We start from the raw sequence: 26,511 nt of genomic DNA, 5'->3' as shown, positions 1-26,511 counted from the left end.
CTCATAGCTCTTTTTCTGAACATAGTTCTTTATCTCAGAAATGAAAACCCTGTCTCGCCTCCAGTTCACACTCATGTTGAGTCGGCTTGCTCTGGCCCGCTGAACTTTGGGTCATTTAAGTCTTTATTTTCTCCTTCCATGTCTTTGCCAGTGAGCTCCTGCAGCTGTCTTCCAGATTGGAAGAGAAGAGCCCACTGGCAGTATGTCCTTAAGAGCCTAGTATTAATATATCCAAATGAAAACATGCAGACGCTTTTTTCTTTGCAAGAGCAAGTGAATTCACATGAAAGGGGAATAAATTAGATAGTACGGAGATAGAAGAACACAAATGGATCCCAACGGAAATCAGAATGCACTTCTTCCATTCTGTCCAGTAAAGGAATTCGGATAATGTAGTAGTAAATTATATTATTTGGAAAAAGCAAGAAATGATAAATTGAGTGTTGCAACATATTAGCTATTTCTCTCTCTTTTAAATATGCCTATCTCTTCTCTCCCTAGTTTATCTAGAACAGGTGTCTCTCAGAATCATGAAGTGAGGTGTTGCCCATTAAACACACATTGCCTCTACCTGCTCAGAGGGACCAAGTCTGAATCTTATGGGGTTGTGTCCAGGAATCAGTCTTTCAAAGGGTTTTCCCCAGATGATTCTTGGGGAACCAAATGAAGATTTGAGAATCATGTTCCAAGGAATGAAGATTCAAAGACTGTGTGTGTGTGTATGTGTGTAAAATTTGGGCTGAATTCTGGGTTGTACAGTTCTCATACGCTTCCCAGGTGTGATCTTCCATCGAATATTTTGACTCCCCTTGCTCATATGGTTGCTGGGATTGTGAAATTGAGTTAAAAAGAAAATCTGTTCAGCTCATACAACCAGTTGTTGTCTGAACTCACGAAGTGTCCATACACTAACTGTGTTTCTTTTTAAAGACAATATGGATTAAGTAGGTCCTAATAAGATCACTTCTATAAATACCATGAAATGAATCTCCTACAGAGGGCCTTTGCTCGTGCTGCTGATTCTCTCTGAGAAACACTTGGGTCTTCCTCCACTATGGCTCTTTCTCTGGCCTGGTGAAGTTTTCTGCTGAAATGCCAGATAAGCAAAAGGAACTTTTTTTGGCCACCTTATCAAAATAGTAGTCCCCCATCAACACTCTGTTCTCCCCTTACCCTACTTATTTTCCGTACCTTTATCTCTGTACCTCCTTGAGTGGAATGACTTGTTTTCATGGCCAGGGACCTTGTTTTTGTCAGGCATCCGGGCATCATCCATTTCTTGAGGTTCCCCAGACACCGGGCCAGTATGTATTGAGTGAATGAATCTATTGATTGGTAAGGATTAACCGGTGCATAGGAACAACACATATAAAATTCAGCATGTAGAAATTTGTACATCAGTCTAGAAGTGATAAAGGTTTCATATTCCTGGTCAGATGAAAACAGTGCCTGCAAGACTGACCCCAGGAAGGTGCGGTGTGGAGGAATGAGACAAGCCCTTCTGGCTCCGTGATCATCTCCCGTGTCAAGGACTCCCTGCAGATCTGTTGCTGGCTTCCTCCTGGATTAGCAAATGTTTGCAAGCTTTAATTTGCAGATTTAATTTATGCTTTCTAAAAAGGATCACACCTTTTCTTGGACATTTCAATCTTCCTTTGCCTTTTGGACTTCTTTCCTGAGATTTTTGCAATCACCCATTAAAAAGCAATGCTAAGGTAAACTTTAAGATTCTTGCTCCTTGGGGCGCCTGGGTGGCTCAGTGGGTTAAAGCCTCTGCCTTCAGCTCAGGTCGTGATCTCAGCGTCCTGGGATCGAGCTCCACATCGGGCTCTCTGCTCTGTGGGGAGCCTGCTTCCTCCTCTCTCTCTGCCTGCCTCTCTGCCTACTTGTGACCTCTGTCTGTCAAATAAGTAAAATCTTTTAAAAAATATATATTCTTGCTCCTTGCCTGGGACCCTTGGTCATTAATGCCTGATTCGTGGTTCTAATGTAGATTTCCTCAAGTGCAGTTAATGCTTATAATAGAAGATTTTCACACAGCCCTCAGATCACGCCACCCTTCAGGAGATCATCTGATCCTTTGGTTGCTTATTTTGGGTGTTTTTAGAGACTTAGAGTCAAAGAATGGTGATAAAGTTACAATTCTAAATCTACCAGTGATGGATAACTTTCATTTAACTCTACAACATTTGGCTATAATGACTGTTTCCTTGCTTTTACACTCGTTAAGTCTTTGGCAATATTATCAAACCCTCCAGAAGAAAGAAGAATTGACAGCAGGAACTCAAGGCATCCCATCCTTAAATATATTCCTGGAAACTATGAACACGAGATAATATTCAGTGTGATGTTGGCATTTGATAAATCAGATGCAATGAACCTAATTATGCAAAACAGTTATTTTGAATCTATCATTCATCTGAACGCTGTTTAAATCAGAACTTATTTAATTACTAGGAAACGGGAAGGTAAGGAACTTGCTAGCTCTATTCCTTCCCTTTCCTCAAAACATTCAGTAATTTTTATTAACACTGAATTCGTAGAATTCCCAGCACTCTCAGTCATTCAGACGTGCTCTGTTTTGTTTATTTAAGCAACCTGTGTAAAACCTATGGTTGAAATGGATTTCTCTGCCAGCAACTTCAGAACTCTCAAATGGGTTTTTCCTCAGAGATTCTCAGTGAGAGTATTGAAATCCTTGGGGTCACATGACCCCAAGGAAGCAGGGCAGTCGCTGAGCATTGAGGAATTTGACGCTGATGTGGTCACTAGGGAAAGCCTTGGACCAGCTCACAGAGACAGAGCTGCCCGCAGACACCAGCGACATCAAGGAATTCCACAACCCCATTGCTTCAGACTGGAAGGGAGAGCTCCGAATTTGGGCCATTCAGAGGCAGGTGGCAGTTAAATCCCAGCATGCCTTCTGGATCTCAGCTTTGAAGACTTAGCCGAAGGGTCTTTCCTAGCACCAGCTGTTAGCCGCCCTGGGTTCTTGTGTGTGCTCTCTGCTCACCATCATTCGATAACCATCTCTGCTTGCTGCCCCACATCCTTCCTGGTCCCTCGGTGTCCTCCGGCCCAGCTGGCACGGTTTTAGAACATTCTCTGGGCACTTCGGCTCCTCTGATTCTGACAGTACCTAGGGGAAAATACTGGCTCTCAGTCAACATCTTCCTGCCTGGGTATCAGGTCAGACTCTTAGCCCTCCCGGAATGCTCTTTGCTCATGTCTGCAGAAGCTCCCTGGCCCCCAGCATCGCTTCGAAGTGACACCTCTCCCCGTACAATGCAACGAAGCGATACACATAACGATTTACAAAGACTACCAGACCAGGGGCACGTAGCCTCAACTTACGAATTAAACCAGTTAGGGACGGCCCTTTGTGCCTTTTTCAGAGGAGGGTAAAGTACATGCAGGCGCTTCGGTTTGGCGGCGAGTAAGAGTAAAAATGGGACTTGCGTGTCTGTTCCTTTAAACTCTGCTTCTCTCAGGGAATTAGGCCATTGTAGGTCAGGATATTTCCGTCCATTCATTCTCCAAGAGGAAAATGCTGACGAGAAGGAATTCTGCTTCACTTTTCAGGAACACCATCAGGATGGCTTGCCGTCATAGCTTATTCATTGGGTCATCCTCTCAAATTATCATTTCTGCTGCAAACTTGAAGGTACAAGGGCTCTGGGATAATAAGATTTTAGGTCTGACTGGTCCTCCCAGTTCCTTTAGTGAGGAAGCCGGCCACGTTCGGTAGGCCGAGACAAGCGATGTCTCCCCGGCCCTGTGCAGGGTGGTTTTATCTCAGAATCATTACCATCCTTATAGGGAGATCAGGTTTGGGAGCCGAGCGAGGCAGCTGGTGATGCCGATAAGCCGATTAGCTCGACATATTGCTGCCATTTCATGTTATTCATTTGATTTTCTGCAGATTTCAACATTTCTGTGCAAAAAAAAAAAAAAAAAATTCAAATATGGCTTTGCTAAAGCGAGTTCTGTTTGGATGTCGGTCGGGGCTCAATGTCGCCTGTTAATTTCTTTCAGCTGGGTCGCGGGCCTCGTACAGCAGCCAGCACGGCCACCTGGGCCCGGAGCTTCGGGCTCTGCAGTCCCCGGAGCACCACATAGACCCCATCTATGAGGACCGCGTCTACCAGAAGCCCCCTATGAGGAGTCTCAGCCAGAGCCAGGGGGACCCTCTGCCGCCAGCACACACGGGCACGTACCGCACGAGCACAGGTGTGTATTCAAGACACCTCTGGGTGGCCCAACCATAGGGGCGGGGACATGGGGGGCTGCTCGGGACCCCATGAAAGGGCTGTGTGTGTGTGTGTGTGTGTGTGTGTGTCCGGCCACATCCGTGCCCTCTCTGCTCACAAGCATATGGTCTGCTTCTATCATTAACGTCTGGGATGATAAAGAGAAACCAAGGACGACTCGTTTAGAAGAAGTTTAATGAGGGTTGTATGCTTCTGTTGTCTAACAGGCACACTGAAAGAAAGAGTGCTGATGTTTTGTATGTCATCATCCACATATTTAAGTACTGCAACAACGCCTCGTCATTACACAGGATATAAAAGTCATGTGCCTAAGGCATCTAAATGTTCTTTAACAATAGTCTCCCTAGCTGGCAAGCTTGGGGAAACCGTATTTACTAAAAATGAAGCATGTCTTGTAGGGCCAACTGAGAATTTACTTCGTAGATGCTATCAGGTGGAATCAGATGGAATTATTATTTAAAAGTTGAATATTGACAGTTGCCTACGATTCAATCAACCACAGGGCTCTCCTGGGTTAAATATATATTTTGAATTGAGCACAGCCACAGGCTGCGTGAAGAAAGGCAAGTGTTTTCCAGAATATGTAGCCATTTGCAAAATAACCGGTCAAATGTCATGATTAAATGTGCTAGAGAGCCTTCATCTAACTACAAAATTGATATAATTAAGATGTTGAGAACTACACTTATTACAAAGCCTCCCATGGCTAAGTAAACTTAGAAAATATGATGCTGCCGGTTTGCACACAGCAGAGCTCTGCCCCTCACTTCAAATGACCCATATTACCCTGGAACAGGGCCTCAGGCATGGGAAAACTGAAGCTTTGCTCCAGAACTTGGCACACACCTCCCTGCATCTTCAGACCGTGGCAACTTCCAGTAACCACAAAGCAGAGCATAGCAATTTTGTTAACTGCATTATGATACTAAATTACACGTTTTGAAATTCAGGCCAACGAAGTTGCTTTTATGGTTGATTATTGATATGTACATTTCAGTGTTTTACTGCATCATAAGAAGAAAGGCACAAAATGCTTTCTTTCATTTTTGACATCATAAATGCCATCTAATGTTAATAATATGTATCTTGGTTCAGATGCAAAAGAATACCCATTTATTCTTCTGTCAGAATTCTCTCATCCTTTGGCCTGCTAGAACCACTCCTGTCTGAGGTTGGGCTGTTTTAATGTTGAGCTGGCCACATATTAGTAACAAAGGTGGTTTTATGTCCACGCACCCCTTACAAGAGACAGAGATAACCTCAGCGATGCTCAGTCTGTGATTTGCGAAGACACTGACCACAGAGGGGATTATGTTCATTTCTCTCTCCTGTATTCATAGGCTCTTAGAATTCTTTTCTTAATAAACTTGGGAGTTTTGCAAAAATTTGTCTACACTAAGAAAAAAAGTATTTCATTCTTCTATGTCCCATTAATGACATGGGATGTTCACACTTTAAAAACCAATTAAAACAAAACAAAACTGCTGTTTTCTCTGAGCCCGGGATCTGAAAACTCCAGCTCTGGGCCAAACCCGGCTGGACCACCTGTCTGAATCCTGCTCATGGGCTAAAGAGGATCACTACCTTATTAAACGGTTTATGGATGAAAGACGGGTAATATCTTCTGAGGTGGAGAAGTTATAGGAAATGCAAATTGCAGCGTCTATAAATAAAGTTCCTGGAACACAGCCACTCCCATTTGTGCCCGTATCATTTCTAGCTGCTTCCAGGCCATCACAGCTGAGGTGGAGTTGTGACAGAGACCATATGGTTGGTAAAGCTGAGAATGTTTACTCTCTGGAAAAGTTTGCTGACCCTTGCTCTAAGCCATCAGCGGAGCACGGCACTGAATGAAAGAACAAGGGCTTCATCCTTCCTATGAGGGAAGGCAGCAGGTCCTCTAAGCGCATCCGAGAAGATTTGTTTGCCCGAGTTTTCTCAGTAACAGTAATCTCTGCCCCAGCAGTGAGCTGCTGAGGTTATGACATCCGGATATCTAAGACCCCACCCCAGCCTGCCTTTTTGAACTTGAGGCATTTTTGAGGACATCTGCTGATTTATGTAATCATATGGAAATTTCCAGAAATGCATGAATGGATGGGGTGACAGGTGGGGAGAAACCGCCTCTCTCCAGCTCCCAAGTATAAAGCCACAAGTTCCCTCTCTTCATCAGCTCAGGTTACTCGCTGTTTCTACACTTAATGTATTTTATTTCATATCCTTACACTTTCTTAGCTAACCCCACAACCCCAGAAACTGTCTCTATCAGAACCCAGAACCCACATGTTCGAGAATATGCTGTTAACATGGGGGTATACCCTTTCCTTATAAATTACATAGGTCTTAGACAATATTATCAAATTATATTTAGTAAAAGTCAGAATTAACAGAATTAAATATTTAACAGAATTAAATATCAAGGAACTTTCTAAGATTGTTTTCCCGTATTCGGGAGGTCATTTTCCACATCCGGTATTGTACACACCGCACACTCGAGACCTCTGATGCAGAACTTTAAGAGGCTTCTGGGGCCAAAGCCGATACCCCGGTTTCTTTGGAGGAGAGGACAGGTTCTTACAGACCTGGTAGACTTGAAGTATTAAGGGCCACTGACTTCTGGCTCACATCCATGGCTGAGGTGGCTTGAGCCACCCGTCTCCTGTCTTAGCCCTTGGGTAGCAGGACACTGACTGGATTCTCTTCAGTTTGACCCCTCAAGCACTTTCAGATGATACCTCAAGGAGAGTAAGCCAAGGGGCTGAAGGTCGCTTGCTCTTGTTCAAGTCTTGTTCAAGACTCAGAAAGGAAGACAAATGGACTTGCCTAAAAAAATTAGGCAATTACAAGATGGTGCCATAGTATGGAGTGGGCGAGACAGGAAAACAGAGCACAGAGCATGGCGCTGCTTCCGGGAACTGTTCCACATTCTTTGAATGTGTTTACAGATCCTCAGAACCACCCCCTAAAGGAGGTACTGATAGACGCTCACCTTACAGAACACGGAGGCAAGCAATATGAGGTCCTCTTCTCAAGGCCACACAGCTTATGTGGAGCCCGTCTTCAAACCTGCACATGCAGGCCGTCCTGCCCTGGGTCCTGGACTCTTAACAGCCATCTTGGTTGGAACTGTGTGTATTAAAGTCATCATTTAAAAAGAAAATGAATACCCATCCATGTTCATTGTGGTTTTTGTATCCTGTCAATCAAATAGTACCTGTTGAAGACTCACCATGTGCTAGATACACGGGCAGAGCCAAAGAAGCTTCTACTTACTCCTTGTCCTCAAGCCCATTCAGTCTCGTTCCATCATGGAACATGGACATAAGGAAAATTAACTGGCCATGGAAGGTAATATCTTACGGGTTAGAATATTCCAGATGAAGCTGAAGACAAAGTGTGAATAAAAACACTAAACAATACATAGTATCTTTTAATTCCCAGATAACCCATAACTCCTGGTTGTGCCTTAGGTAACCTCCCCATGCCCCATCCTGGCCCAAAGCCACGCTCCGCTGTTATCCGGCAGCAAGTAGAGGCTTGGCAGGTGCGCGTTCTTCATCCGCATCTGCCCTTGGTCATTCGGCGCTGCAGCTGTGCTCCCCGCTGGCTCTGGTTCCCGGGCACTGTTCTTGGCTCTATGGCCTCTCTCCTTTCCCTGCCCTGCCTGGCCCTGTGCTGACCCTATCCCTGCGTCTCCCTTACCCAAACACCATGAAGGCTGTCCTCAGTGATAGAGCGGGGAGACACGGGGAGATGGCTACTTGGAGACACTCGGGACACAGCTGCAGGCGTTGAAACTGAGACCTGTTAAAGCTTCCTAGTCTTCCCCGCCAAAGGGGGTCCACCGGGAGATGCCTTCGTTAGCTCTCCCCCCTCGGACTCAGCCCGCCGCCGTCCTCATGCATCCTACTCTCTGCCTGCCTCCTCCATGTCCCCTGGGCCGCCAGAGCAGCCACTCACCCCTGTTACTTACTGAAAGACTGATTTAAATCTCAGACACCAACTCATACAAAGACAACGATCCACCTTTGGGTGTGCCGAAAGGTCTTCTGGGCTTTCTCAAACCAAAAAGCTACCTAACCACGTGGTGAGAGGTCTTACACACGTGTGCTTACGTGCATGTTAGGGAATCGGGTGCTACACTCCTGCTTCGGGCCTCTCTCCTGCTCCAGCCTTTGGGAGGTGAAACATACAAACTTGGTCCAGTACTCCGCTGGAAATCTGTAGTACTTCATTCCGCAGAACGGGCAGGGCTGGGCCAGGGATCCTGGCCTCTGAAGAGGGTCTTCTGCTCCTGACACCGACATTTCATGCTTCTGCGCCCCCACCTTTGTGAGATGAGAAATACAGACCTTTTCCCCCACCTACCTCCAGCAGAAGGGAGCAGGCTCTGGGGGTGGCCCACTGGCCTTCCGGGGCCCAGACATGCTCTAGTAGGAAGGCAGAGGGCACGCAGAGCCGCTGCCCGCATGCCTTAGGACAGGATTGAGAAAGAAGCCAGCGTCGCGGCCCCAGAGATCCAGCAGCCTCCGAGCAGGTAAAAGAGTCACTTCCTGAATCAGCAGCGTTATCGGCTCAGCGGGGCGCCCCAGAGAGCATCCCCTCACCAGACGTGACAGTCCCTCCTTTCTTGAGGAGCCAGGAAATGAGGGAGGGGAGGCCACTATCAATGTCCCCTGCATGTGCGGGGAGGCGGAATTGTGTGAGCTAAAGCAGAAAAGGCAGGCCAGTGAGCCCGATGGTGGCAGGAATATGCCCACTTGCTCTTGCGGGATCTCTACCCAGCATCTGACGCTTTACTTTCTGGCATGATGAAAATTTAAAGAGGCACACTTTTAACTTGGATGTCTGTTTAAATAAAACATACCTTTCATCTGGGATAAGGCTTGTCAAAACTGGAGCTTATATAATAAGAGGCAGAGCCAGACAAGGAATATGGGATCTTCTTGGGCTTGCTGATGGTGGAGTCTATTAAGCAGAAACTAACATGAATTTTTGTTTCAAACTCGAACATACCAATAACTGTCAACTTAGGAGTCAGTGATTAATACAGATGCTTGACTCTGACACTCCCTTCCTCCACCCAAAACCCATCTTTCTAACCTAATGAAAATGGCCAGTGTTTGCTGGACTGATAGTCACAGGAATTCACTTTGGGATGAATTGGTTTCTAAGTGAGTGGAGAAAACAAGCTTTCTGCGATGAACGTGTCAGTTTGTTTTTAAGAAAGAACGATCAAAGGTATATTGCAAGGAGAAAATCTAAATATCTTTGAGGATGACAAATACTACAACAGAAAAAGAAAAAAAAAGAATGTGATGAAAAGTTTGCACGTATGGAGAAAATATTTTTAAAAAACTGAATTTTCTGCAACAGCAGCCAGTGCTTCATAAAGTTACAGAGGCATTTCATAGACTCTTCCTATCCATAAAATTTTACTACTATTGTTCAGTAACATATAAACAACATTTTCCATTAAAATCATCATTAGGGTCCACAAAAACGTGGAATATTAGCATTTATTACTTCTTAAATGCTTTTACTTCAAACTGTAAAAATGATTGCATCCCCTTAGAGCAAGTCAAATTAGATCCTCCAAAACCTCTTGTTTTTGTTTTGTTTTGCCTTTTTTTTTTTTTTTAAGTCTAGAAAGTCAGGGGCACATTATTACCCAATTGGAAATTTTTAATGAACCCAATGATAAATATCGTCTTAAAGCCAGGAGAAGCTTCCAGATGCTTTCTTGTATCAGGCCACCCAAAGTGTTGTACATAAAAAGTGTGATTGAGCTCAGCTGAAGGAAGGCATCGTGTTTGCCGTAGAAACTGTTCATTGGCAAAATCCAGAAACATCCACATCCACACCAATCATAATGATTCTGTAACTACCAAAAATTCTGCAACGCCTCTTCCCACCAAGGTGACCATTGATGAAGTTAAACGGTGGTGTTAATACTGAGATCTGAGTAATGTATAGAAGTGTTGATCACTGTATCATACACCTGACTCATCTAACACTGTATGTGACCTATAAATTGAAGTTAAAATGGTGTTAAATGAAGATAAAAAGATTCCGTTAAATTTACCCTGGACTATTTTCCCTCTGAGTTTAGCATGGGTCAGCTTGTGCAGAGGGCAGAAAATTGGAAGATGTTCACAATCAGCTCTAGATAATAATACTGCTGGAGGTAGAGTGACTTGAGTGCCCGGGGCCCCTGAGTCCTAAAATAACAGACTTGAACTCTCCTTAAGAGAGTTCATGGCCAAGTTCTTGGACCTGTTGGACCTAAGCCATCCTCACTTTCTGAGCGTACTGAGGAAATACTGTTTAATTGGCTTATTGTGTGCTCATTTTCTATTTATATAATGAGTAGAAACATAATTTAGGTTTTCCTACCTCCGTATATGCAAATACACAGAAAAGCTAAGATAAGTAAGACAAAAACAAAAATTAGTGTTTTTTTTTCTTTTTGGTTGAACCCTACCTTATATCCCCCCTAAGTTTCTTCATGTGCCAGATTCTTACATTTTATTCTGTTCTCCTTTTTTGATTGTCAGTGAAGAATGGATGTAACCATCCATCATCATCAAAGTAGAAAGCCTGATGTATTAAGCAGCATCCTCGTCCCCTCTTTCAAGCGAATATAACAAATAAAACACCCCCCCCCTTGTACAGTAGACCTTTATTTGTGTAGCTCTAAGGAAAACAGGTAATTTCGTGAACCGCATAGATGTCAGGTGAAGTATCAAGTCAGCTGCTGAAGAGGCTGCTTTTAAAATCTCCCCAAAGAGACCAGCAGCACGGTTCGGCGAGCGCTAAGAGCTTCTTGAGAGGAGAAGGGGCTGTTTGCAGAGCAGGTGGGAGGTGTTTAAAGAGCTGACGAAGCTCCTTCCACCTCAGTGGAAGATTCCGTGGAATTGAGCCATCCGGTAACACGGGTGAGCTGGCCAGCTGAGCTGTGAAGCTCAAATAAGAGAAAATGTGTAACCAGACAGAAATCCAGGAAGCGTCGTGTCCAGGGAAGTCTTTAATAATGTGGCCAGTATCTGCTTAGCCATACCAATGGATAGCGGTGGTTTGCTGAGCCACACTCAGGGCACAAAGGGAGAATTTACTGTATAATGTTAAGTCATTTTCCTGTGTCATCCTTAAAAAAAAATAATATGACACTGTCTTGTTACATGACACATGGCTGGTCTGAGATCTCTTAGATTCGCGCACATTTTCAAGATGCTCCCATGACCTGCACTTGAATATGGGGTGGTGTTCTCCCCGTTTATACTGCCATTTTACGTTATTTTTGTTGCACTGATCAGTCTCGTTCCTTTTTTTTTTTTTTTTTTTTTTTTAATTCGGCAGGACCAGTTTGAATTCTAATTTTATGTTTTTAAATTCTCATCAGGCATCCTGCTTAGAGTGACTTAAAAGTTTAACGTGTGGATTCAGGAATGATCCTTCGGTAGTGCCATTTATCAAGGACCACAAATGCGATTGTGATTTTCTGTTAAGATCTTTTTGGGAACTTGTTCACCCGCCTTAGATTTCATAGTCCACCCTCTTTTTTGTTAATATAGTGATACCAGTGACGAAACTAAGATTCAAACTGCTTTAAAATTAGAATAACAATAGGTATCCCTATTTTTCGATTTTTCTGGAAATGAACAAAGTTAGATTTTTCGGTGTAAAGAATTTTTCTCAATATTTTTCTGCCTTTCCCAGTAAATTCAACTTAAAGAAGAAATGGTGAAAATTAACACTCATTTTTAACAATTCTTCAATATAATATTCATGTTAATTCCTGCTATAAACCCACCTCTCCTATGTGCCTCTAGCAGACACTTCCCTTAATTTTAAGCCTCTTATAAATCTTCTCACAACACAAGTAGTTCATGAACTACTTGCCGTTTGAAAGTTTTAAGCCTTTAGTGGTGGCTAAAAGTATCAACTCTGGAAGCAGGGTGCGAGGGCTTGAATCCCTTCTCTAACTATATACGACACAAACTCGGGCAAGTTACATAATCGTTCCGTGCCTCAGTTTCCCATCTGTGAAGTGTGAATGACATATTCACTCTCATATAGGGTTGTTGGAGGGAAAGAAGCCCTAGCAGGAGCTCTGCACTCTGATACCCAGTGGCAAGGGTCTTCACCCCAGTACAGTGTGGACACTCTCTTTTTCTAATGTTAGCTGATTTCGACATTGTTGATAGTAAAAACAGCCAGAGCTCCTTTGTTCAACACTTTCTGCGCATGAGATGCTTAATGCCTCTCGTGTGTCTTTAAAGCAAATAATGGTCCCAGAGGCCGTTTTGCTCTCTTTGTGCCGTAGTTAGGAAGCTGTAGCTTACAAAACTCAATAACTCACTCATCCTATCCCAAGAATTGCCCAGAAGGCCTGGATGGGAACCCAATATGCTAACTACAGAAGCCTGACCCCAAATGGGCCAAAGGGAAGCACACAGACGAGCCTACCACTACTCATAAACTCACCTCCACCTTGTCTTTCTCCTCCTCTACTGGGATGTTGCCTTCCTGGTTTTGCTTGATAAACCGCATCTCACAGCCTGCTTTCCCATTTGAATCCAGTGTTCATAGAGTCTTTGCTGTTGGGAGTGTCTTTTTTACAACTCTCATAATATTCTTTTTCGGTTTAAGGTCCCTTGAGAGTTTTTGGGCATGGCTAGTCAATTGGTTCTCCCTATCTATACTATTTTTTTAACAAGTACTTTTTTTCCCTAAGATTTCAATATTATTTCCTGATCTCTGCTGTGTTGTCCTCTTTTCCTGTTAATCGTACTTACTGAAGTAATGATCAGCACTTTCATATAGAAAAGGGTTTCTTTTCTGATATTAGGAACCATTTTTGGCAAGCTTGAATGTAGGTATTACTTTCCTGAAGGAAAAAAAAAAAGCATTTATCTGGAAACTATCAGGTGTATTTGGTTTTCCCCTTTTGCCCTGGATTTGCTGCCTAGCTTGTCACAACTCTTCTAGAAAATGAAATTTTATTTGCCCCTGTGCATTTGTTCTTCCAAAAGCAAGGTTATGCCTGGCCTAAATTCTCAGCCCCGTCACTGTAATATAAAGTACGTTGTTCATAAATTTTTAAGACTTGAATTTTAATTACACATGTTTGTACTATTTGGGAGAAAATATAACTCTTCCAGAAATTGCAAATGAAGCAAGACACATTTTCTCTTTCCAAACTTAATGTTCATCGTCTCGTGTGATCATTTTGAAACCGAATCCATCAGGACCGTCGTCGTCATTTCGAAGACTGCTTCTTGGAATATATGTATATTTTTTGTTTAGAAAGTTTTTCCTGAGTATCCTTCTACACTTCACCTTGTGACAGTGGCTCGTCTCCTAATCTGGGTTATTGTAAGGTTAAGTATTTCTGTTTGTTGGCAATGAGAAGCCTTGACCTCTTCATTAAAACTCAGTTCTCAGCCTGAGAATGTTTTCCTCCAGTTCACCTTACAACCTTTTTGTCATTTGACACAGTTTCCTTAATTTCTTTTAAAAAATTGTTTGCTCAGTGTGACATCATTTTGGATGTGTTTGATTTGGCATACATCCCCTAATGTGACAGGGGACAAAATAAGCTTTACTGTCATCCTAGGCGTTCAGGAAGTCAGAGTTGAGGGGTTTGACTTATAATTGAAACCTTCTTCTATAACAGAGCCCCCATGGTGTAAACAGCTGCACGCAAACACTGGCTGCCTTTTGTCTGTCTTCTGGTCTGCGGTGCCAGGAAGCCATCGTACTGTCTAGGATCGGGCCAGGCTCGCCATTATTGCAACAATCCAAAACTGGTCACATGCCGTTAACAAGAAAAACATCTTTCCCTTGTATATGTGCATTACACCTTGATGTCAGATATTTTTGAGAATCAGATACAAAGAATGCTGTGAAACGAACTGGAGAGAATCCACGCAGCAAACAGAATTGAAGTGCAGTTTGGTAACTGGTCAAACTGACTTTAGCAACTGATGCACAAAATCTTCTCAAAATAATGCAGACGTTTTGAAAAGATGCACGTACTTCTGGAAAAGGCACGCCGGCTCCTTCGTTGGTCTGCGCTGCTGCTGGGCGGTTCTTTGCCTTCTCCTGCATGCCGGCCCTTCACGGAACCTGTTACCCTGACAGCTTGAGTCGAGGGAGAGGGCTGTGAACATCTCGGGGGAGCTGCTTTCCACGAGCGAGAACAGTCCCGTGTTTAACGCCCCGGGACTAATTGTGGAAATGAGAGATTTGCCTCTCCCTCGCACCCTCCACCCCCATGCGTGTGTTTTTTTTTCCCCTTTTATTCGGGAAAATTAACCACATTACTGAGTTTGTTTTACACTCTTAATAAAACTAATGTAACATCACCTGAACAATCACACTTCCTGCATTTTCTCCACTTGCACAACAAAGAACCATCTCTCCGTGACCCCTCGTAAAAGATTTCCAGGGATCCTCTGGGTTTGGGTCTTCCGTGGAGCTTATGTGTGAGATGGACAAAGCTTCTCTGGGGTGTCGGTCAACAGTGAACACACAGGGGTGCATCTTCCCGGCCGCAGAGAGGTTCTATCTGGGACAGTGTGCTGGTGATCACGGTCCTGGGTCACACTGAATGTATTGGTTCAAATATGACAGATTATTTTTTTTTTTATTCTTCCAAACCTTCCCCCCCCCCTTTTTTTTTTTTTGGGTTCCCCCCCCCCCCCCCCCGCCTAGACCTGGTTAACGATTTCTGTGAGCAGGTCCTCAATGTTTTACTTTGTCCCTACTTTCCTGCCGTAGCCCCATCTTCCCCCGGTGTCGACTCCATCCCCTTGCAGCGCACAGGCAGCCAGCATGGTCCCCAGAACGCCGCCGCCGCCACCTTCCAGAGGGCCAGCTACGCCGCCGGCCCAGCCTCCAACTACGCCGACCCCTACCGACAGCTGCAGTATTGTCCCTCCGTCGAGTCTCCGTACAGCAAATCCGGCCCTGCCCTCCCACCCGAAGGCACCTTGGCCAGATCCCCGTCCATCGATAGCATTCAGAAAGATCCCAGGTGGGTACCAAACCTTTTCTTTTCCCGACCGTGATGCCTAAAGCGCCTGTCCAGCCTGGGACTGTTCCGGCGTGATTTCATTGACGTCCCATTGTGGCCTTTGTGTCACTGGCTGAGCGTTAAAGTGTTGACGCCTTATAAGATTATAGAACGTTGGGTTCTATAATCTTTGGTTTGGTCTGGAGCAGGGGCATGGATCGTGGACCTCTAGTATCTTCTGTGGCCCTTTGGTCGGAGCATCAGCAGGTGCCGGAGATGGGAGCTCTTTGAGAAGATGGGGTGCGGTTCTCTTGTGTAGAGTGAAAATCGAGGATTGGGGGCTTACGTCACCTGACTTCAGGTGGCACGGTCTGGGCGCTCGCTTGTCCCAGCAGGACCACGCTTTGTCCCTGTGCATGTGTGTTTCCTGGTATCTGAGTGTCAAGTGGTCCATCTTCCAGGTTATACCGAAAATGGAAAATTTAGAAAATCCGATTACCTGTATTCTTCTATGTCTGAAAGTAAATGTGAGGTCGAAGGAGTTTGGGTGTTGATAAAAACTTGGGCCGAATGTGTCAAATTCTTCTCACCGGGCTGTGTTTCTCTTGGCTTGCTTTTCTCCGGCAGGGGTGAGAAATTTAACGGAGCTCTGCTCGTGAAGTTGGAATTGGTTAAATGATGTTTTATTCATAGCCATTTGATTTATGCTGATAGAGTCCCATAAATATATATCTGCATCTGTGAATATTATAGACATGTCAGATTTTTGGTATTTCTTTATAGCCGGGCATGTCACTTGGCTCTGGTAGGATACTTAAAATTCGTCTCAAGGAATTTTCTCTGATAGAGCACACGAGTATGTGTATATTGTATTGGGTTTCATAGATTATTTTGTGAAAAGAAATCCCTCCTACAAACATAAAAGGTTGAATGGGACCGTTTTATGGTTGGTGTTTTTTTGTTTGTTTGTTTGTTTGTTTTTTTGAGATAGCTACTTGAGGGTCCGTGTTACATACTATATTCGGTGAAACCTCCATTATTATAAAAATAAATTGTAGCAAATACTCAATCTTAACTCCTGGAAATAAGAAGCATACCTGCATTTACATTGTGTAGTATCTGCTTATCCAGGTTTTTCAGTTTCAAAGGTCCTGAAGTCTGCCCCAAATCCTTAAGTACTTTCGGCTCATGTGGATAGAATGTTCTTCAGATAACACCTCAGCAGTCTATTTTTAAGTAATTTTTCTCTACAAGCTCCTGGAAACCTATAGAAATAAAGGAATAGGAAACACAGAAATCGCTAAATAGAAAAATACATAATGAAATTGGCATTGTTGTATTTAACATTTTCTATTTAAATGAGGACAAACATTTTATCTCCGATGGAAAAGTTTTACATTTTCCTATTAGGGGAATTTGGCTTAATAAGAGGCCAAATTTATTTGTTTCTCAAGCCACAGCTCAGTGTCTTTATTTTGTACTGTATATTAAATGCATTTTATTTTATTAAATGCTGTATCTTTCCATTTCATATTACTATCATTTTGGTAACCTTTTTTCTTCTTTTAGTGAATTGTCATAGCTCTCTTACCTTTTTAAGTTACAGATTATAACAATTATATTTACTGCGTGCCTACTATCAAACAAAACAGGATAACCAGTAAAAAATGTTACCGTAAATAAGAGAATATTGGCTATTAATTCTTTGTATGTGCAAAATGTATATGCAAGTCGTTGCACTCTATGAATTACAAATTCACTCTTGTTTTCAGGAATGCTAGTCATTAGCCTTAAATATGTGTTAAATCTGAAAAAAAGAATCATACCACCATCTTAAGCCCAGAAATATCAACAAAAGGGAACCGTATCTGTAGAACCAGAGCTGTTTTGGTTCTGTTGTGATTTAATTAGTGCAAAAGGAATTAATCATCCAGCATCACGCAAAATGGATGGGGTTTAAGATAAAATAAAGCCGTAATAGTTGTCCTAAAATCAGGGAATATGCCAACCTGTTCAGGTTTAATTGACAGACATTTCAAATCTAAAATTCAAGTCCAAAATCTAATGCTTCTTTTACGAGAAGATTTTTGTGTCTTCCATTGGATAATGAATTTTGATTGTTATCAGGTGACCAATACCAGAGCTAATAGGTTTAACCTCTGGGGTTCAAAATTGTTTATTTTGGCATTAGGACTTGTGATTTACACTTTTACAGTCTTTACGCTTCTTTCAAGCTTCCGATTTTAAAGAGAATTTGTAGTTTTATTTATCATTAAATACCAGACCTTCTAAGCCTCTGCTATTTCGAACATATGTTTCTAGCACATTGTAATTCTCAAAGTACCTTTACTTACCTCTTTGATGTAATTCTCCTTTGAGGAAGAAAGTGGATAGGTTTCGTGCTTTAAATAAACGGAGAACCCTCGTGGCAAATAGCATTGGCGATCACACCGCCGGCAGGTGGGTGTGCAGGCGAGAACCCGCACTCTTAGGACAGAGCACCATGCATTGGCATGAACAGTTTCATTTTTTTTATTAAAAAATAAACAACAACAACAACAAAAAGGAAAATGAAGGAATAGACTCCCATCTTTTTAAAATATATATATATTTTTTCAGAAGGTGAGTGAATGATGGTATGGGCGTGTGTAGGAGTTTGGAGTGATAAAGGAAATGGTACAGGTTGCCTAAATCTCTCTCCTTGCTCTGCTAATTGCTTATTGGGTCTTATTTTTGATTTCTTTGACTTTCTTTGCTAATACCCGCCTTCTACATCTTACTGCAGACCTGTGTGTTATCTCTATGGAAGAATTTTAGTATTACTTAATGCGAAGCTTTCTAGAAAGTAGTGTCTTTTAACATAAGATTTTGAGATCAAGATAACCCCATTTCAGGGTCGCCTGGGTGACTCAGTTGTTAAGCATCTGCCTTTGGCTCAGGTCGTGATCCCAGGGTCCTGGGATCAAGCCCCACATCGGGCTCCATGCTAGACGGGATGCCTGCTTCCCCCTCTCCCAGTCCCCCTGCTTCTGTTCCCTCTCTCACTGTGTCTCTTTCTGTCAAATAAATATATAAAATTAAGTTAAAAAAAGATAACCCCATTTCAGTCATTAGACTTGAAACGAGAGATTTCATTAGCTCTTAATTCATCTAGGCCACAAGATGTAAAAAATTGATTCTAAAAGCTTGGATTTTTCCTCGCTTGCTTGGCTCAGTCATATACAGTGGCAAAACTTAGGTCTTTTTGCTTTTAGGCTGCCCCCATGGTGTGCTCCAAGAAAGAATGCACAGATACCTTTTTATGCAGAGATGATAAAATCTAATTTCCTTTTTAAAGTCAGCCACGACTGAGGAAATTTCCATATGTATACATATATATATAAATTTTGCAACATTTGTCAAGAAGCTTTTATTTTTGAATTACATGTTATTTTCCATGAAATGTGAATTTCCTAAGCATTGTTGACACAGCTAATATATTTTCAATGCTCTACCAAATGCTGAATTTTCTCAGCTATTGTTATTAGACATCTAGGTCGCATATAAATCTTAACATCGATTTCGGCTCAGGTCATGATCTCAGGGTCCTGGAATCGAGCCCTGCGCTGAGTTCTATGCTCTGCACAGAATCTATTTGGGATTCTCTCTCTCTCTCTGCTTCTCCCTGTGCCCCTCCTCATCCTGGCACATGCGTTCTCTCTACATGAGTAAGTAAATAAATAAAATCTTAAAAAAAAATTAAAAAATGAAAGTACTATAAATGTTCTTGTCTATGAAAGGAAAGCTAGGACTTAGACATTCACTGACAGAACTTAACGTAGGTTGTGGTGGTAACAGGAATAGCGTCTCTTAATCCTGTTCGATTCATCACTTTCCAAGATGACTGTAGTTCCTGATGTACGCCATCCCTAGCGATTCTGCAAACGTGCTAAAAGGATCCAACTGATTATACACGTTTTAAAGTTAAACTCCATCTTCTCTGTGTTATTCAACGTAGCAGAGATACACATCATCAGTGCCAAGCTGGGGCCCAGATTTGTAACCACCTTTCTGTTGATGCCATCAGATTGGTAGTCCATAGAATCTTTTGTTTCAAGTCACAATATTTGAACAATAATATAAAAATATGCATTTTCTAAGGAATTGCCCAATTGCATTTCGACTCTATTTTATCGGTTATTTTAAGATATTACTGAAGTTATTTTACTATTGGATGTTGTATTAGTAAATGTTATTAGGTATGCCTGCTTATAAATATCTCATCAGTGGGTAAGCCTAGATTAAGATTGTTTTCCAAATACTGTCTCTCCATTGCCCACTACAAAACCAAACATACAGCATACATCAGGAAACAAAATTTACCTCAACAATGTTTTATAAAAGGTGAAGATTAGAAAAATATTTTTTAAAACTTTCTTAAAGTTTAAAGCATTATTATATAACGGAAGCAATATGGCCGAAGTGTTTCTAGTGAAGCAGTTACCTGGTTTTTTCATTGTCCAGTTCTCCTGAATGGTGAGATCTCTGGGGAGCTCAGTTTTCACTTCGACTGCTCTGTAATCTTTCATCTAACGGAGGGGAAATGCAGGATTCACAAGTCCAAGACCATCAGAGGGTAAAGAGCACTTGGAAGCCATTTGCTCAGTGAGACTAAAAGCAAGCTTATCAGCTGGCCTGAATGCCTCTCGCCACAGGCCACTCACCATGTCTTGAAAGCATCTTATTAATTCTTTGAGTAACTCGAGCCTTGTAAATTGATTTTATATTGACATAAAACTGGCACCTCTTCTAAGCTCACACCCTGATCTTCTTCCCTGACCTTTGAAATCACGTGAGAATACGCCTACCCCTTTTCTCCAGGACACCCCTCGAGGCCAGTTCCAGCCCCTCTGCAGGACCCAGGCCTGCTGTCCCTATGCTCATTGCATCTCCTCCCTGAGCAGTCATTTCCGGGACCCTCGTCTGGGAGTCGTGCAGTGGCCTTGCTGGTCGGCTCCTGCGTCCCCAGAAGTGCAGGAAGGGAGCGAGGGTTCCCCTGGGGCAACCTAGGCTCCTACTACGTTTTCTTGGGAGTGAGATGAGAATGATGTTGGTGGCAGTGACGATGATAACCATGATTTTAAAAATAAGCAATATATTTTATACACAACATTAAACATTTTTTGAATATTTACTTGATTTTATTTAAGTTTTTGTTTAAAATTCCAGTTAGTTTGTTTACATTCCAGTTAGTTAACACACAGGGCACTATTAGTTTCCGGTGTGCATTATGGTGATTCGGCACTTCCGGGCGTCCCCCAGGGCTCATCACAAGCGCCCTCCTTGTCCCCGTCACTAATTTGCTGCCCCCCCCTCCGCCTCCCTTTTGGTAACCATCTATTTGTTCTGTATCGTTAAGAATCGGTTTCTTGGTTTGCCTCTCTCTTTTTTCTCCTTTGCTCATTTCCTTTGTTTCTTGAGTTCCATATATGACTGAGATGTGGTATTTTTCTTTCTCTAACTCACTTCTTTTTCTTTGTAGTATACTCTCTAGCTGTATCCATGTCCTTGCAAATGGCAAGGTTTCACTTTTTATGGCTGAGTAATACTCCATTGCATATACATACACCACATCTTTTTGATGAATGGTCATAATTGATGGACACTTGGGCTGCTTCCATAATTTGGATATTGGTGATAATGCTGCTGTAAACATCAGGGTGCATGTGTCCCTTTGAATTAGTATTTTTGTATTCTTTGGCTAAATACCCAGCAGTGCAATTGCGGGATCATGGGGTAACTCAGTTTTTAACTTTTTGAGGAACCTCCATACTGTTTTCCACAGTGGCTGCACCAGCTTGCATTCCTATCAACAGTGTAAGAGGGTTCCACTTTCTCCACATCCTCGCCAACACCTGTCGTTTCTTGTGTTGCTGATTTTAGTCTTTCAGACGGGTGGGAGGTGACAGCTCATTGCATGTTTGATTTGCATTTTCCTGATGCTCAGTGCTGTTTAGCATGTTTCCATGTGTCTGTTGGCCATCTGGATGTATTCTTTGAAGAAATGTCTGTTCATGTCTTCTGCCATTTTATATTGTATTATTTGTTTTTGGGGTGTTAAGTTTTATAAATTCCTTATGTATTTTGTCTACTAGCCCTTTATCAGATATGTCACTTGCAGATATCTTCTCCAGTTCTTCAGGTTTTGTCTTTGGGTTTTGTCAGTCATTTCCTTCACTAGGCAAAGGCTTTCTATTTGGCTGAAGTCCCGATAGTTTACTTTTGGTTTTGTTTCTCTTGTATCAGGAGACATAGCTAGAAAGAAGTTGCTATGGCCAATGCCAGAGAAGTTGCTGCTCTCATCTAAAAGTTGTGTTCTCATCTAGGATTTTTATGGTTTTAGATCTCACATTTAGGTCTTTAATTCATTTTGAATTTATTTGTACATATGGTGTAAGAGTGCTCCAGTTTCATTCCTCTGCGTGTTGCTGTCTGATTTTCCCAACACCATTTGTTGAAGAGACTGTCTTTTTCCCATTGCATATCCTTTCCTGCTTTATTGAAGATTAATTGACTGTAAAACAACATTAAACTTTTTAAACACTCATTATTTAATCTAATTATCCCTAAATCCCTATGATACGAATCTTTATAGTGCCCATTCTACATATAAGGAAACTAAGGCTCAGAGAGCTAGAAAGTGAATTCAGGCCTGTCCGAATTCAAACCCTATGTTTATAACTTCCATGAATATTGATATCAGTATTAACTTTACAATGAAATAAAATGCAGTCTTTTCACCTGTGAATTCTGCAAAGCTATGAATTAATGATACTTAACCTTGAATTTTTAATTTTCTTTTTAACTTAAGTGAGGGCTTTACTTTTACTTCTTGTTGGGTGATTACATTATTCGATACTGAAGAAATCTCTGGGTCCCAATTTTGTTACACAGTATAACTACTATAATGCACTGCTCCATGTCCCTTGGAAGTAAGGAAGACACACATGTATGTCCTCAGCAAGGTTTTATTAAGACATGGCTGGAGCTGGCCCAAGGGGAGAACCTTGTAGCTCTCATTCCTTGGACTCCTTCCTCCACGTCTATCAGAAGGCATCTGTGCTCTAGGTGACTTTCCAGTGATCCATTCCGTAGTCACCCATCCATTCTAAGATGAGCTCTGTAGGTGTAGGGACAGCATGAAAACAGCTTCATTTTTTTTTTTTTTTTTTTAAAGATTTTATTTATTTGACAGAGAGAGATCGCAAGCAGGCAGAGAGGCAGGCAGAGAGAGAGGAGGAAGCAGGCTCCCTGCTGAGCAGAGAGCCCGATGCGGGCCTCGATCTCAGGACCCTGAGATCATGACCTGAGCCGAAGGCAGCGGCCCAACCCACTGAGCCACCCAGGCGCCCAAACAGCTTCATTTTTTAAGGAGCTTTCAAAGATACACAGGAGAGAAAGGCATATCTAGAAATGACTGCAATGCCCTGGGTAAATAAGACAGACACAATTAGAGAAGTGTGTTGGAGAAACTGAGTGTTTGGCACAAACCTTGAGCAAGAGGTGATATTTACATAAATGTGGTAGGAAGTTTTGAGACAGAGATAAGAGTTGGAAAGGAAAGGGGGCTGCTGATGATGTAGGGGCAGGGCCCATTTGAAGCTCTCAGGCCTTGGGTGGGTTGGGGGTATAGAGGCTCCGGTAAGAAACTATCTCTGAGTATTACCATCCACCCTCCCAATCAGAATGGAACATTTGCTTGCATCCCCAATGTGGATTTGTTCCTTAGAAACTATAAATACAATGTATGAATTTCCTGTGGCTTCCTTCACAAATCTGTCACAAACGGAGTGCTTGCACCAACAAAAACTCATTCTCTCGTGGTTCTCAAGGCCAAAAGTCCAAAACCAAGGTGTTGGCATGGGCCCCAGGCCCCAGGGGACAGTCTAGCAACTTGCAGACCTGGCTGTCCCCTGGGTCGGGGCAGCATCCCTCCATCTCTGTCCAGTCCTCACACCCAGTCTCCTCTCTCTCCCGGCCTCCTCTCCATGTCCTGTAATGACGCCCGTCATCGTGTTCATCGTCACCAACGCAGCGTGGCCTCCGCTTCCTTATATCCACCAAAACCCCGTTCTCAGAGAAAGTCACCTTCTGAGCTTCCACAGAGACATGGATTCTGGGGGGCCGGGGAGGGACCTTCTTCAACCAATGACACGTGCTTTCGTGCACACTTACACTCTTTACCCTCTACAATAGTTGTACGCCAAAGCTAGAACTTAAGACAGGCTATGTTAAAGGTAAAACAGAATTTTTTTGGGTTGGCTCATGGTCTTCATCAGAAAGACCCTTTCTTCGGAAAGAGCAATATGGCCGGATGTGGAAGGTCTGAGTGTGTCACCTCTGCTGTCATGGCTTCAGATGGCGGGTGTTCACCGCTGCAGAGTAGAGATGGGTGAGCCGAGCTATTTTCTTGGCTTTGGGGCATGCTTGAGTGCCATGTTGTGAGAGCTGTTTTCAAGCCAGATAATATCATCCAAAACTTCACTTGGGCCAACACACCCCAAGAGCTGCAGAGGGGCCCTCGGTGTGGGGCTCCTTTTAAGAAGGAAACCACCCACTCTCCTGGGTAAAGCACAGCCCACACAGGGAAAGGGATTTGCAGCAAGTTGCCATTCTGGGAGTGACACTCATGGGTTCTGCCCTTAGCATCCTTGTAGGTAAAACAGAAATAACAAAAGTGCCTTCCTCATAAAGCTGTGAGGTAAGATGTGTTGACTCTAGCACCTTTGGAATCATTCCTCATATGGGGAGGGGCCCATGGTCAGCTGCCTCAGTAAGGCAGACTTCCTGCCTCAGCCCCCAGCCCACCCCCGGGCCCTCTGCCCCCCACCCCCGTCATCAGGACATCAGAAGATGGAAACATGGCAGAGGGCAGAGAGACGGGCTGTCTGGTTGGAAGGACGGGGGAGGCCCAGGAGCTGGGAGGCCAGGCTGGAAGGGGTCCGGTGAGCCCAGAGCCAGGAGGCTAGGAGTAATTGAGAGCCCGGCCCTTGTAGCAGGAAACAGAATTGGAAGATGGGAGGGCAGATTTCACTGCAGAAGGATTTTGTTTGTTTGTTTATTTTACAAAAGTCTCCTTTTCGGGATCCCTTTTATCAGTTTAAAGGAAAGCAAAGTTCCCACACAGTACTTGGCGTGTGCCAGTATTGATTTTCCCACCGCCCAGAATACTCATTTTGCCTCCTGTCTTAAAAACCACTTGTAGAAGTTAACCGCTGCATTTTTACAACAGCAGCTCATTTCTAGTACCGCACCCCTACCTCGTTTATACCGAAGCACCTTCCGGCCGGGGCCCTCCGTGACACTGCGCAGTAAAGAGGGATGAGACACCGGCGGTCGTGACCAACGAGCCCCTGTGCCCAGAGGACTACCGAGTTCATCAGTAACAGAGAGCTCATCAGTTGTGGTGGCGGAAGTCTGTTTCGCGCTTTTCTGGCGTACAGGCTTGACTCTTGAGAACCAACCGCTTCTTTCCCCTCCCTCCACATGCTTTTGGTGAAACAGACTCTGCCCCAAGTTCAAGGGTCAGCAGGCAGCCGACACCCTGCCGGGAGAGCTGACCACCTGTGGGGCCCCACCCAGTAGCCAGGCCTCCGGGTGTATGAGAGTCTGGGAAACCCATCTCTCTAAAGCAGCCCACATGCGTTCTGGAGGTCCCTACCTCGTTTGGGTCAAAAAGCCAAACCCAAGCTAGCTAGAGCCAGCAAATGGGAATGAAAGCTATTATATACATTCTTCTCTGTGAAGTTTTCTGCCGCCCCCTCCCCCCACGCCCTGGCCCCTGGCCAGTCTCTCTGGAGCTGGCTCTGATGGGAGGAGCCGAGCCCCGACCCATTAAGAGAAACCAAGAGATGAGCGTGATGGAGTTAGCCCAGTTAGTCAGTCATTTCTCAAGGACTATCATCCTCTGCTCTGGGGAGGGTACTGGTACTCCCAGTTATGCTGGATAGATCATGGGTCTGGGTACACATAGATTCTGTGTATGTCTGTAGATACAGGTAGATAAAGTTTATGTGTGTATACACATACATAGGACATGTGTATATGTACAAATTATCTGTTTATTGGCTCTGCACATATTTATCCAGAGATAAGACTAACAGAATTTCCATAAGCATACACCATTGTTACTGTGACAAAAGACACACAATAACAAGGAACTGATTTTCCTTCCTATCTATCCGTCGTGGGTCTGCTCTCTCGGTCCCAGGCTTTGCTATTATTTTGTTTTACCACATTTTTTTAAGTCATTCAAAAAATATTCCATTTGGGGCGCCTGGGTTGCTCAGTGGATTAAGCCGCTGCCTTCGGCTCAGGTCATGATCTCAGTGTTCTGGGATCGAGCCCCGCATCGGGCTCTTTGCTCAGCGGGAGCCTGCTTCTCTCTCTCTCTCTCTGCCTGACTCTCCGCCGACTTGTGATCTCTCTCTCTGTCAAATAAATAAATAAAATCTTAAAAAAAAAAAAAAACCTGTTAGTTTAAAAAAATAATAATAAAAAAATAAAAAATAAAAATATTCCATTCTTTGGAATATCATATCCCATTCTTCAGAATCAATGGAATGGAATATGCCATTGATATTCCATTGTTGATATCAATGTCGATAGAGTATTAAAAATGGAAACTATAAATTCACAGAACCAGAGAAACTCAAGATTTGTTTCTTTTGCTGAAATATGGATCCATCAGAGTAGCTATAAGAACCTTGAAAAATGCATTCTGGTTGTTTGTGTATGTATGTAATAGGCATGCATGAGGCTAAGCTCATGCATTACTCATCATTTAAAGTGCTCTGTGCTTCTCAGAGAACTCAACTCATTCTTTTGTGTGTGTGTGTGTGTGTGTGTGTGTGTGTGTATTTTTAAAATTTTTTATAAACATATAATGTATTTTTAGCCCCAGGAGTACAGGTTTGTGAATCGCCAGGTTTACACACTTCACAGCACTCACCATAGCACACACCCCACCAAAGTCCATAACCCCACCTCCCTCTCCCAACCCCCCTCCCCCCAGCAACCCTCAGTTTGTTTTGTGAGATTAAGAGTCACTTATGGTTTGTCTCCCTCCTGATCCCATCTTGTTTCATTTATTCTTTTCCTACCCCCCAAGCCCCGCATGTTGCATCTCCACTTCCTCATATCAGGGAGATCATATGATAGTTGTCTTTCTCTGATTGACTT

General features: G+C 43.3%; 1 protein-coding gene across 5 annotated transcripts in view; it reads left to right on the top strand.

The window, feature by feature from the left end:
- The window catches only part of CTNND2 (catenin delta 2), a 902,904-nt gene that overhangs the window by 545,517 nt on the left and 330,876 nt on the right, over positions 1-26,511 (top strand). For all 5 annotated transcript variants that reach the window (XM_059416913.1, XM_059416910.1, XM_059416915.1 and 2 more), the window contains 2 exons: positions 4,036-4,230; positions 15,057-15,312. In XM_059416913.1, the coding sequence (XP_059272896.1) occupies positions 4,036-4,230; positions 15,057-15,312 (451 nt within the window). The remainder of the gene's footprint in view (positions 1-4,035; positions 4,231-15,056; positions 15,313-26,511) is intronic.

Source organism: Mustela nigripes, chromosome 12, assembly GCF_022355385.1.
Source record: "Mustela nigripes isolate SB6536 chromosome 12, MUSNIG.SB6536, whole genome shotgun sequence".
Taxonomy (NCBI): domain Eukaryota; kingdom Metazoa; phylum Chordata; class Mammalia; order Carnivora; family Mustelidae; genus Mustela; species Mustela nigripes.
This window is presented reverse-complemented; position numbering and strand designations above follow the sequence as displayed.